Source organism: Lolium perenne, chromosome 7 (genome assembly GCF_019359855.2).
Source record: "Lolium perenne isolate Kyuss_39 chromosome 7, Kyuss_2.0, whole genome shotgun sequence".
Taxonomy (NCBI): domain Eukaryota; kingdom Viridiplantae; phylum Streptophyta; class Magnoliopsida; order Poales; family Poaceae; genus Lolium; species Lolium perenne.
In genome coordinates this window covers 56,317,556-56,330,339 of record NC_067250.2, presented here as the reverse complement: position 1 = coordinate 56,330,339, position 12,784 = coordinate 56,317,556, and the positions used below count along the sequence as shown (strand labels likewise).

Here is a 12,784-nt window from a genome sequence, read left to right as displayed (position 1 = left end):
CTGCTGTTTTTGGTTTCAGAAATCCTAGTAAGGAAATATTCTCGGAATTGGACGAAATCAACGCCCAGGATCTTATTTTTTCACGAAGCTTCCAGAAGTCCGGAGGAGAAACGAAGTGGGGCGACGAGGCGATGCCACACTAGGGCGGCGCGGCCCAGCCCCTGGCCGCGCGGCCCTAGCGTGTGGGCCCCTCGCGTCCCCCCCTGACCTACCCTTCCGCCTACTTAAGCCTTCATCGATAATAACTCCAGAACCGAGAGCCACGATACAGAAAACCTTCCAGAGACGCCACCGCCGCCAATCCCATCTCGGGGGATTCAGGAGATCGCCTCCGGCACCCTGCCGGAGAGGGGAATCATCTCCCGGGGAACTCTTCACCGCCATGGTCGCCTCCGGAGTGATGTGTGAGTAGTTCACCCCTGGACTATGGGTCCATAGCAGTAGCTAGATGGTCGTCTTCTCCTAATTGTGCTATCCTTGTTGGATCTTGTGAGCTACCTAACATGATCAAGATCATCTATCTGTAATGCTACATGTTGCGTTTGTTGGGATCCGATGAATATTGAATGCTATGTTATGTTGATTATCAATTTATCATCTATGTGTTGTTTATGATCTTGCATGCTGATACGTCTCCGACGTATCGATAATTTCTTATGTTCCATGCCACATTATTGATGATATCTACATGTTTTATGCACACTTTATGTCATAATTATGCGTTTTCCGGAACTAACCTATTGACGAGATGCTGAAGGGCCAGTTCCTGTTTTCTGCTGTTTTTGGTTTCAGAAATCCTAGTAAGGAAATATTCTCGGAATCGGACGAAATCAACGCCCAGCATCCTATTTTTCCACGAAGCTTCCAGAACACCCGAGAGTCGCCAGAAGGGGGGCCACATGGGCCCAGGAGGGTGGCCGGCGCGGCCCAAGCCCTGGCCGCGCCACCATACCCCCTCGCCGCCTCTTCGATCCTCTGACGCCGCCTCTTCGCCTATATAAAGGTCCTCGACCTAAAACCACGAGAGGAAAAAGCCACGGTACGAGAAACCTTCCAGAGCCGCCGCCATCGCGAAGCCAAGATCTGGGGGACAGGAGTCTCTGTTCCGGCACGCCGCCGGGACGGGGAAGTGCCCCCGGAAGGCTCCTCCATCGACACCACCGCCATCTCCATCAACGCTGCTGTCTTCCATGAGGAGGGAGTAGTTCTCCATCGAGGCTCGGGGCTGTACCGGTAGCTATGTGGTTCATCTCTCTCCTATGTACTTCAATACAATAATCTCATGAGCTGCCTTACATGATTGAGATTCATATGATGATGCTTGTAATCTAGATGTCGTTATGCTATTCAAGTGAATTTTACTTATGTGATCTCCGGAGACTCCTTGTCCCACGTGTGTAAAGGTGACAGTGTGTGCACCGTGTGGGTCTCTTAGGCTATATTTCACAGAATACTTATTCACTGTTATGAATGGCATAGTGAAGTGCTTATTTATATCTCTTTATGATTGCAATGTGTTTTGTATCACAATTTATCTATGTGCTACTCTAGTGATGTTATTAAAGTAGTTTATTCCTCCTGCACGGTGTAATGGTGACAGTGTGTGCATCCGTGTTAGTACTTGGCGTAGGCTATGATTGTGATCTCTTGTAGATTATGAAGTTAACTATTGCTATGATGTTATTGATGTGATCTATGCCTCCTTTCGTAGTGTGAAGGTGACAGTGTGCATGCTACGTTAGTACTTGGTTTAGTTGTGTTGATCTGTCATGCACTCTAAGGTTATTTAAATATGAACATTGAATTTTGGAGCTTGTTAACTCCGGCATTGAGGGTTCGCGTAATCCTACGCAATGGTGTTCATCATCCAACAAGAGTGTAGAGTATGCATTTATCTATTCTGTTATGTGATCAATGTTGAGAGTGTCCACTAGTGAAAGTATGATCCCTAGGCCTTGTTCCTAAATACTGCTATCGTTGCTTGTTTACTGTTTTACTGTGTTTCTACTGTCCGCAATATTACCACCATCAACTACACGCCAGCAAGCACTTTTCTGGTGCCGTTGCTACTGTTTATATTTATTCATACCACCTGTATTTCACTATCTCTTCGCCGAACTAGTGCACCTATTAGGTGTGTTGGGGACACAAGAGACTTCTTGCTTTGTGGTTGCAGGGTTGCATGAGAGGGATATCTTTGACCTCTTCCTCCCTGAGATCGATAAATCTTGGGTGATCCACTTAAGGGAAACTTGCTGCTGTTCTACAAACCTCTGCTCTTGGAGGCCCAACACTGTCTACAAGAATAGAAGCTCCAGTAGACATCAAGCACTTTTCTGGCGCCGTTGCCGTGGAGGAAAGGTAAAAGGCACTCATACTCCGGTTCCAGGTAACAGTACTTTTCTGGCGCCATTGTGTTTGTGCTCGAAGATATTTCCTTTAGATCCTGCAATTGCATCTTTGTGTTTCTTGTTTACACTAGTAAGGCATAATGGAAAACAACAAAAATATGAGAGAACTTTATGAACTATATCTTGAATTAGGACATGATGTGTTTGAAGAGAGAATTAAAAAACCCATGGAACTTTATATGCATGCTAATGGGAATGTTATTAATATGAATGCTTTGAACACTATTGTTGCTAATGCTATGGAAAATTCTAAGCTTGGGGAAGCTGGTTTTGATGAGCATGATATTTTTAGTCCCCCAAGAATTGAGGAGAAAATTTACTTTGATGATACTTTGCCTCCTATTTATGATGATTATAATGATAGTAGTCTTTTTGTACCGCCTGTTATGGAGGATAAATTTGATTATGATTACAATATGCCTCCTATATTTGATGATGAGAATAATAATGATAGCTACTTTGTTGAATTTGCTCCCACTACAACTACTAAAATTGATTATGCTTATGTGGAGAGTAATAATTTTATGCATGAGACTCATGATAAGAATGCTTTATGTGATAGTTATATTGTTGAGTTTGCTCATGATGCTACTGAAAGTTATTATGAGAGAGGAAAATATGGTTGTAGAAATTTTCATGTTACTAAAACACCTCTCTATATGCTTAAAATCTTGAAGCTGCACTTGTTCTATCTTCTTATGCTTGTTACTTTGCTCTTCATGAACTTGTTTATGTACAAGATTTATTTTCATAGGAAGCATGTTAGACTTAAATGTGTTTTGAATTTGCTTCTTGATGCTCTCTTTTGCTTCAAATACTATTTCTTACAAGTGCATCATTAAAACTGCTGAGCCCATCTTAATGGCTATAAAGAAAGAACTTCTTGGGAGATAACCCATGTGTTTATTTTGCTACAGTATTTTGTTTTATATTTGAGTCTTGGAAATTGTTTACTACTGTAGCAACCTCTCCTTATCTTAGTTTTGTGTTTTGTTGTGCCAAGTAAAGTCGTTGATAGTAAGGTTCATACTAGATTTGGATTACTGCGCAGAAACAGATTTCTTTGCTGTCACGAATCTGGGCAAAATTCTCTGTAGGTAACTCAGAAAATTATGCCAATTTACGTGAGTGATCCCCAGATATGTACGCAACTTTCATTCAATTTGAGCATTTTCATTTGAGCAAGTCTGGTGCCTCAATAAAATTCGTCATTACGAACTGTTCTATTTTGACAGATTCTGCCTTTTATTTCGCATTGCCTCATTTGCTATGTGGGATGGATTTCTTTGTTCCATTGACTTCCAGTAGCTTTGAGCAATGTCCAGAAGTGTTAAGAATGATTGTGTCACCTCTGAACATGTGAATTTTTGATTATGCACTAACCCTCTAATGAGTTGTTTTGAGTTTGGTGTGAAGGAAGTTTTCAAGGGTCAAGAGAGGAGGATGATATACTACGATCAAGAAGAGTGAAAAGTCTAAGCTTGGGGATGCCCCGGTGGTTCATCCCTGCATATTTCAAGAAGACTCAAGCGTCTAAGCTTGGGGATGCCCAAGGCATCCCCTTCTTCATCGACAACATTATCAGGTTCCTCCCCTGAAACTATATTTTTATTCTGTCACATCTTATGTGCTTTGCTTGGAGCATCGGTATGTTTCTTGTTTTTGTTTTTGTTTGAATAAATGCTTGTGTGGGAGAGAGACACGCTCCGCTGGTTCATAGGAACACATGTGTTCTTAGCTTTTAATGTTCATGGCGAAGGTTGAAACTGCTTTGTTAAATTGTTATATGGTTGGAATTGGAAAATGATACATGTAGTAATTGCTAAAATGTCTTGGATAATGTGATACTTGGCAATTGTTGTGCTCATGTTTAAGCTCTTGCATCATATACTTTGCACCCATTAATGAAGAAATACATAGAGCTTGCTAAAATTTGGTTTGCATAATTGGTCTCTCTAAGGTCTAGATAATTTCTAGTATTGAGTTTGAACAACAAGGAAGACGGTGTAGAGTCTTATAATGTTTACAATATGTCTTTTATGTGAGTTTTGCTGCACCGGTTCATCCTTGTGTTTGTTTCAAATAAACCTTGCTAGCCTAAACCTTGTATCGAGAGGGAATACTTCTCATGCATCCAAAATACTTGAGCCAACCACTATGCCATTTGTGTCCACCATACCTACCTACTACATGGTATTTCTCCGCCATTCCAAAGTAAATTGCTTGAGTGCTACCTTTAAATTTCCATTCTTCACCTTTACAATATATAGCTCATGGGACAAATAGCCTAAAAACTATTGTGGTATTGAATATGTACTTATGCACTTTATCTCTTATTAAGTTGCTTGTTGTGCGATAACCATGTTCCTGGGGACGCCATCAACTACTCTTTGTTGAATATCATGTGAGTTGCTATGCATGTTCGTCTTGTCTGAAGTAAGGGAGATCTACCACCTTATGGTTAGAGCGTGCATATTGTTAGAGAAGAACATTGGGCTGCTAACTAAAGCCATGATCCATGGTGGAAGTTTCAGTTTTGGACATATATCCTCAATCTCATATGAGAAAATTAATTGTTTCTACATGCTTATGCATAAAAGAGGAGTCCATTATCTGTTGTCTATGTTGTCCCGGTATGGATGTCTAAGTTGAGAATAATCAATAGCGAGAAATCCAATGCGAGCTTTCTCCTTAGACCTTTGTACAGGCGGCATAGAGGTACCCCTTTGTGACACTTGGTTAAAACATGTGCATTGCAATAATCCCGGTAGTCCAAGCTAATTAGGACAAGGTGCGGGCACTATTAGTATACTATGCATGAGGCTTGCAACTTGTAAGATATAATTTACATAACACATATGCTTTATTACTACCGTTGACAAAATTGTTTCTTGTTTTCAAAATCAAAGCTCTAGCACAAATATAGCAATCAATGCTTCCTTCTACGAAGGGCCATTCTTTTACTTTTATTGTTGAGTCAGTTCACCTATTTCTCTCCATCTTAAGAAGCAAACACTTGTGTGAACTGTGCATTGATTCCTACATACTTGCATATTGCATTTGTTATATTACTCTATGTTGACAATATCCATGGGATATACATGTTATAAGTTGAAAGCAACCGCTGAAACTTCATCTTCCTTTGTGTTGCTTCAATACCTTTACTTTGAATTATTGCTTTCTGAGTTAACTCTTATGCAAGACTTATTGATGCTTGTCTTGAAGTACTATTTATGAAAAGTCTTTGCTATATGATTCACTTGTTTACTCATGTCATATACATTGTTTTGATCGCTGCATTCACTACATATGCTTTACAATAGTATGATCAAGGTTATGATGGCATGTCACTCCAGAAATTATCTTTGTTTATCGTTTACCTGCTCGGGACGAGCAGGAACTAAGCTTGGGGATGCTGATACGTCTCCGACGTATCGATAATTTCTTATGTTCCATGCCACATTATTGATGATATCTACATGTTTTATGCACACTTTATGTCATAATTATGCATTTTCCGGAACTAACCTATTGACGAGATGCCGAAGGGCCAGTTCCTGTTTTCTGCTGTTTTTGGTTTCAGAAATCCTAGTAAGGAAATATTCTCGGAATCGGACGAAATCAACGCCCAGCATCCTATTTTTCCACGAAGCTTCCAGAACACCCGAGAGTCGCCAGAAGGGGGCCACATGGGCCCAGGAGGGTGGCCGGCGCGGCCCAAGCCCTGGCCGCGCCGCCATACCCCCTCGCCGCCTCTTCGACCCTCTGACGCCGCCTCTTCGCCTATATAAAGGTCCTCGACCTAAAACCACGAGACGAAAAAGCCACGGTACGAGAAACCTTCCAGAGCCGCCGCCATCGCGAAGCCAAGATCTGGGGGACAGGAGTCTCTGTTCCGGCACGCCGTCGGGACGGGGAAGTGCCCCCGGAAGGCTCCTCCATCGACACCACCGCCATCTCCATAAACGCTGCTGTCTCCCATGAGGAGGGAGTAGTTCTCCATCGAGGCTCGGGGCTGTACCGGTAGCTATGTAGTTCATCTCTCTCCTATGTACTTCAATACAATAATCTCATGAGCTGCCTTACATGATTGAGATTCATATGATGATGCTTGTAATCTAGATGTCGTTATGCTAGTCAAGTGAATTTTACTTATGTGATCTCCGGAGACTCCTTGTCCCACGTGTGTAAAGGTGACAGTGTGTGCACCGTGTGGGTCTCTTAGGCTATATTTCACAGAATACTTATTCACTGTTATGAATGGCATAGTGAAGTGCTTATTTATATCTCTTTATGATTGCAATGTGTTTTGTATCACAATTTATCTATGTGCTACTCTAGTGATGTTATTAAAGTAGTTTATTCCTCCTGCACGGTGTAATGGTGACAGTGTGTGCATCCGTGTTAGTACTTGGCGTAGGCTATGATTGTGATCTCTTGTAGATTATGAAGTTAACTATTGCTATGATGGTATTGATGTGATCTATGCCTCCTTTCGTAGCGTGAAGGTGACAGTGTGCATGCTACGTTAGTACTTGGTTTAGTTGTGTTGATCTGTCATGCACTCTAAGGTTATTTAAATATGAACATTGAATTGTGGAGCTTGTTAACTCCGGCATTGAGGGTTCGCGTAATCCTACGCAATGGTGTTCATCATCCAACAAGAGTGTAGAGTATGCATTTATCTATTCTATTATGTGATCAATGTTGAGAGTGTCCACTAGTGAAAGTATGATCCCTAGGCCTTGTTCCTAAATACTGCTATCGTTGCTTGTTTACTGTTTTACTGTGTTTCTACTGTCCGCAATATTACCACCATCAACTACACGCCAGCAAGCACTTTTCTGGTGCCGTTGCTACTGCTTATATTTATTCATACCACCTGTATTTCACTATCTCTTCGCCGAACTAGTGCACCTATTAGGTGTGTTGGGGACACAAGAGACTTCTTGCTTTGTGGTTGCAGGGTTGCATGAGAGGGATATCTTTGACCTCTTCCTCCCTGAGATCGATAAATCTTGGGTGATCCACTTAAGGGAAACTTGCTGCTGTTCTACAAACCTCTGCTCTTGGAGGCCCAACACTGTCTACAAGAATAGAAGCTCCAGTAGACATCACATGCTCTCCGTTATTAGTAGAGGCTCTGGCCAAGTTGATACTTGTAACTCCAAGAGGGAGTATTTATGCTCGATAGTGGGTTCATGCCTCCATTTAATCTGGGACAGTGACAGAAAGTTCTAAGGTTGTGGATGTGTTGTTGCCACTAGGGACAAAACATCAATGCTTTGTCTAAGGATATTTATGTTGATTACATTACGCACCATACTTAATGCAATTGTCTGTTGTTTGCAACTTAATACTGGAAGGGGTGCGGATGCTAACCCGAAGGTGGACTTTTTAGGCATAGATGCATGCTGGATAGCGGTCTATGTACTTTGTCGTAATGCCCAATTAATCTCACACTACTCATCATAACATGTATGTGCATTGTCATGTCATCTTTATTTGTCAATTGCCCAACTGTAATTTGTTCACCCAACATGCTATTTATCTTATGGGAGAGACACCACTAGTGAACTGTGGACCCCGGTCCATTCTTTTACATCGAATACAATCTACTGCAATACTCGTTCTTACTGTTTTCTGCAAACATCATCATCCACACTATACATCTAATCCTTTGTTACAGCAAGCCGGTGAGATTGACAACCTCACTGTCACGTTGGGGCAAAGTAATTTGGTTGTGTTGTGCAGGTTCCATGTTGGCGCCGGAATCCCTGGTGTTGCGCCGCACTACACTCTGCCGCCATCAACCTTCAACGTGCTTCTTGACTCCTACTGATTCGATAAACATTGGTTTCTTACTGAGGGAAACTTACTGCTGTACGCATCACACCTTCCACTTGGGGTTCCCAACGGTCGCGTGTTGTACGCGTGTCAAAGTCCTCTCCATGATGTTCAGAAGAGACCATATTGGTCTCTGGCTAGCATCTTGGAATTCTTTTCTATAGCATTTCGCTTTCATCCAATTGACGCAAAGGATGGAAAAGTTTCATTGGATCCTAATTGAGAATAACACATTCTCTGTGAACTCCATATGTAGAGCGTTGATCCATCCTATTGAGTTGGTATTCCGTAATAGGAATATTTGGAAGATGAAGATGTTGTTGAAGACGAAGGTTTTTGTGTGATATTTTTATCGTGGGGTTATTCTCACTAAGAATAATCTTGCAAAACACAACTAACGGGAAAATAATATTTTTGTCTTTTGACATCAGGATGAGACAATAAAACATTCATTCTTCCAATGTCAGTTTGCAATGTGATCAATTATCCAAATAGGATCTACCTTATACCAGCCACGTAACATTACCAATATTCTCGACAATTGGCTTAATAGGGTGGTTCATAGGTTTGGAGTACTTATTATGATGGGAGCACTTGCCATTATTTGGTCGCTTTTGCTTTGCAGAAATTACAAGGTGTATAACGATAAAAAAAACTCTCTCTCGCAGGTTATCCGGTGCACCACTTTGCTCCGTTTATGGTCGTCTCTTCAGCATATGGAGAACCGCGGCCTGTTTACGAGGTGTCAACACGGTTGGACGACAAGGCAAGAGATTTTATTATCCAACATTGGTGGCAATATAATCTCTAAATCGAACCTCAACCGTCCTAGGAGTCGATACAGTTTCATGTCAATTACGTGTTTCGAGCTTTTTTATTACTTTATGTATTCATACTATGGATGTCGAAGGGCTATGTGCACCGTAGCTATGCAGAGGCCATGTGTAATGCTTAAATCATTTAAGTAAAAACTGAGTATTCCTACATTACCTATATATTGTACATCATCATCATTTTTTTTTAGTTTTAAAGCAGTCGATCCTGCCATCCGATTAGATAGAATAGAGTGTTTAAAGCATTACACATCATCATCATTGGTGGTACCGGTTCTCCCAAGAACAATGGCTTTGTTTCTTCCTTTTATCATGCAGGGATTGGCTTATCCATGTGAGAGGATATTGGGAAGGGGTGGTTGATGTCTAGCTCCAGCGGGTGGAGACGAGAGGACTGGAGTTCATCACACTTCACCAAAGGGGGATGGGGCAAAAAGGCAAAGTGGGAGGGCGAAGCAAGCAAGTGAGAAAATGGATTAAAAGACATTGATGATTAGCTGCACTGGGAACTGGAGTCTCAGTTCCCTAGTTGATCATTGGATTACTGCTTGTCTGGCTGCCTCCAGGGTGGCCTTTCTTGTTGCTGCGTGTTTGTGTAAAGGTGGGTGAGGTTTTACATGTGGAACATAAACTAGGCTTCTCAATTTGTTGCTTCAAGGCTTCGGCTATGAGCTAGCAACACATCATCGGTTGGACTGATCATGGTTGCCTAGGCTAGCTGCCATGTGTACTCCTAAACAAGTTGCCCAAACACTGTAGTCTCACTTTGATTGTACCATAAGCAAACCCCTGTCCTAAATAATGGTTTTGGGGAATAGCATCAACATATACTACACTATGAAACCAGGCGGGAATTCAATGGCCGGAGAATTTTTTCAAAAGAAAGATCTTGGCTCCGTGTCCCCCCCCCACAGCCTGAGCTGCATCGGGTTTGATTTCTTCAACAAATTGCAGAACATGTTCGACTGAGCTTCAGGTATCAAACCCAACAGTTCAATACTGCATGGAGAACCAATAGCACTATAATTGATACTGTAAGATACAGGATGATAGATCGAGAGTCCACCCAATTCAACTGAAATCGACGCAAATCAACAATTTAGAATCAAGAACACAGCAGCATATTATGAATGAAAGAATCATCATCGATAAATAGAACAAAATTCCAGGTCTTGGCTATCAACGAATTGTACATAGGTAGCGATGGAGCGAGCTGGGAATCCCCAAGAACGCCCACCCAACAAAAAGAATCAAAATTCCCCCAAATAATGAATCTGAATCCTACTGAAAAGAACAAGCTCTTCTTTTCTCTATCCGATCTCCACCCTCCTAGTCGCCGCGAGACAGCCCCTTCCTTCAGTCTCTGTACAGCCGATGGGGAGCGGCGGCGGCAGCAGAAGACAGCAGTAGCACCAATGCGGTGCCCGGGCCGCCATTGCTGCCGAGAACCGCCCAACCAACAAAAGAATTACTGTAGTATCTAGTCCAGTGCAGCTAGGAGCTTCCTACCAAGAAGCAGACAATGCCGCCGGCCCGGACGCCGGGGAGGCGGCGCCGCTGCCGTCTCCCGGAACGTAGAGGTCGTAGGACTTCCAGGTGTGGTCGAGCGGGCACGGCCTGCCGGCGTCGAGCCTGTCCCAGGGCTTGCCCTTGCCGGACCAATGCATGAGGCTGACGGGCCCGTCGTGGAGCGGGCGGCAGCTGCCGTGCACGTTGTCGCCGCCGAGGCCGTGCTGGTTCCACCTTAGGTCGACGGCCTCCACCTCGCCGGCGAAGACCAGCAGGAACGGGGGCAGGGAGCCGAGCTCGTAGATGCGCTTCTCCTTCTGGATCTCCATCCACCGCTCGATGCGGCGGCGGTAGTTCCCGGCCCGCCATCTGCGCAGGTCGATGACCATGACGCCCGTGTTGAAGTAGCAGGGCGGGCGGCGGCGCGCCGCGAAGACCCGCGCGCCGAGGGCCGGGTCGGACCAGAAGGCGGGCGTGAAGTAGCGGGAGAAGTTGGCGTGGCAGTACTCGGGCGCGGCGACGACGGCGGCGGCGGGCAGGCGGGTTTCCCAGAGCCGCCGCACGTCGTCGGCGGCGAGGATGTCGGAGTCGAGGTAGATGGCGCGGGGCACGCAGGGAGGGAGGATGTCGGCGAGGTGGTTCCGCGCGTAGTTGAGCGGCGCCTCGAGCGCGGCGCGGACGGAGGCGGAGATGAGCCCGGTCACTGCGTCGGCGCGGAACGGGTAGATCTGGAAGCGGAGGGACGGGAAGGAGGCGGCGAGCGCGCGGCGCAGGGCTGTGACGTCGTCCGACGGCTCGGCGGCGGCGAGGAAGTGGAAGAAGAGGGATTCCGGGCAGGAGGCGTGCTTGAGGAGGGAGTAGATGGCCGCCATGGAGCCGCGGAGGTAGTGCGCGTCGAGGGTCATGGCGATGTGGACCAGCCCCGGGTCGCACACCCCCGCGCCGGATGGAGCCGGGCAGCCCTCGCCGTTCCGGTACTGCGGCGCCTCCGCGAACCTCGGCAGCGCCGACCCCGCCTCGCCGGAGACCGCGGCCAGGAAGAAGATGAGCAGCGCTGCGGCTGCTTCCCCGGCCATCATCGGCGGCGACGATGGCGCGGCGATTCTTGGATTCTTGCTCCGCTTGTGGTTTGGTGTGCAGGCTGTGGTGAGCTGTGTGGTGATGGTGGAGCAGTAATGCGGAGGTAGTCGGTGAGGCGGGCGTACGGTGGGGGTGATAAAGCCGGTCTCGTCTCGTCTCGTGCGCGTTTGGGAAACGCGTTAACGTCTCGCGACTAATCAGCGCGTTGTTCCAGCGACAGGTCGTTGCTCACCTCCTTCCATTTCTGTGCTTTATCTATCTTCATTTTCTTAACAATGAAAAACATTGGTGGATATTAGCTGTGCATGTTTCTATGTTTTGAAGACATTTGTGCCGTTATACCATCCTTGATGTTTGTTTATTCCTAATAACATGCTGCAGTAGATCGCACTATCACAGCATCACACGGGCTGCACAAATCCTATTTTTTGTAAGCAATAATAATTTTCTTAGCAGAAGCAATGTCTGACCGGCCGCGGCGAGTTCTTTCTATTTCGAAGATATTTATCCTATTTTCATCAGCGATGTCTATTTGGTTTTATCGCGCGCGCCTACAAGGTCGACCTGTTTGGTTGGGTTAGTACTAAATGTTTGCCATTTCGTTATTAAATGGGTTTCTTTAAATAAGTACCTCAAGTCATATCAATATTCTTACGTGCCTATCTCGTGGATGTATCGAAGTATTTTTAGCAATTAATAATTTGCACTAAACACCGTATAGGAGTATGTATTGTTTGGAGAAAAAACTTGGCATTTAGAGTTCACCTCTATTGTTTTGCATTTTATATCATAATAATGCCTAATTTTGAAATTATACCTTGCGATAGGCACCGATATTTTGTTATAACTAAAGGTAAAACTCATTATTTCATAATTAATATTTTATTATAGATATTTCTTTCATTTTCATCATTGATATTTAGCTTTGTTGCGTCGTGAGGTCAACTTGTTTCGTTTGTTTGGTACTTTCATGTTAGATGAGTTTTTTTGGGATATACTTAAACTAATATCGATATCCACATGTATATGTATGCTAATGTTCTTTATATCCATTGTATATGGTGATGTATCTTTAGCAAATAATTTTGTGCGATGTCGCTATAT

At 44.3% G+C, this 12,784-nt stretch overlaps 1 protein-coding gene across 1 annotated transcript; it reads right to left on the bottom strand.

Annotated features, from left to right (window-relative positions):
- Positions 1 to 10,240: 10,240 nt before the first annotated feature.
- Positions 10,241 to 11,790, bottom strand: LOC127317429 (probable galacturonosyltransferase-like 9). Its single transcript, XM_051347989.2, has one exon. It carries the CDS (start codon positions 11,677 to 11,679, stop codon positions 10,597 to 10,599), a length of 1,083 nt encoding a protein of 360 aa, XP_051203949.1. The 5' UTR covers positions 11,680 to 11,790; the 3' UTR covers positions 10,241 to 10,596.
- Positions 11,791 to 12,784: the final 994 nt, after the last annotated feature.

Excerpts from the sequence above, each read along its gene's own strand:
- LOC127317429 (XM_051347989.2), bottom strand. The coding sequence starts at position 11,679 with ATGATGGCCGGGGAAGCAGCCGCAGCGCTGCTCATCTTCTTCCTGGCC.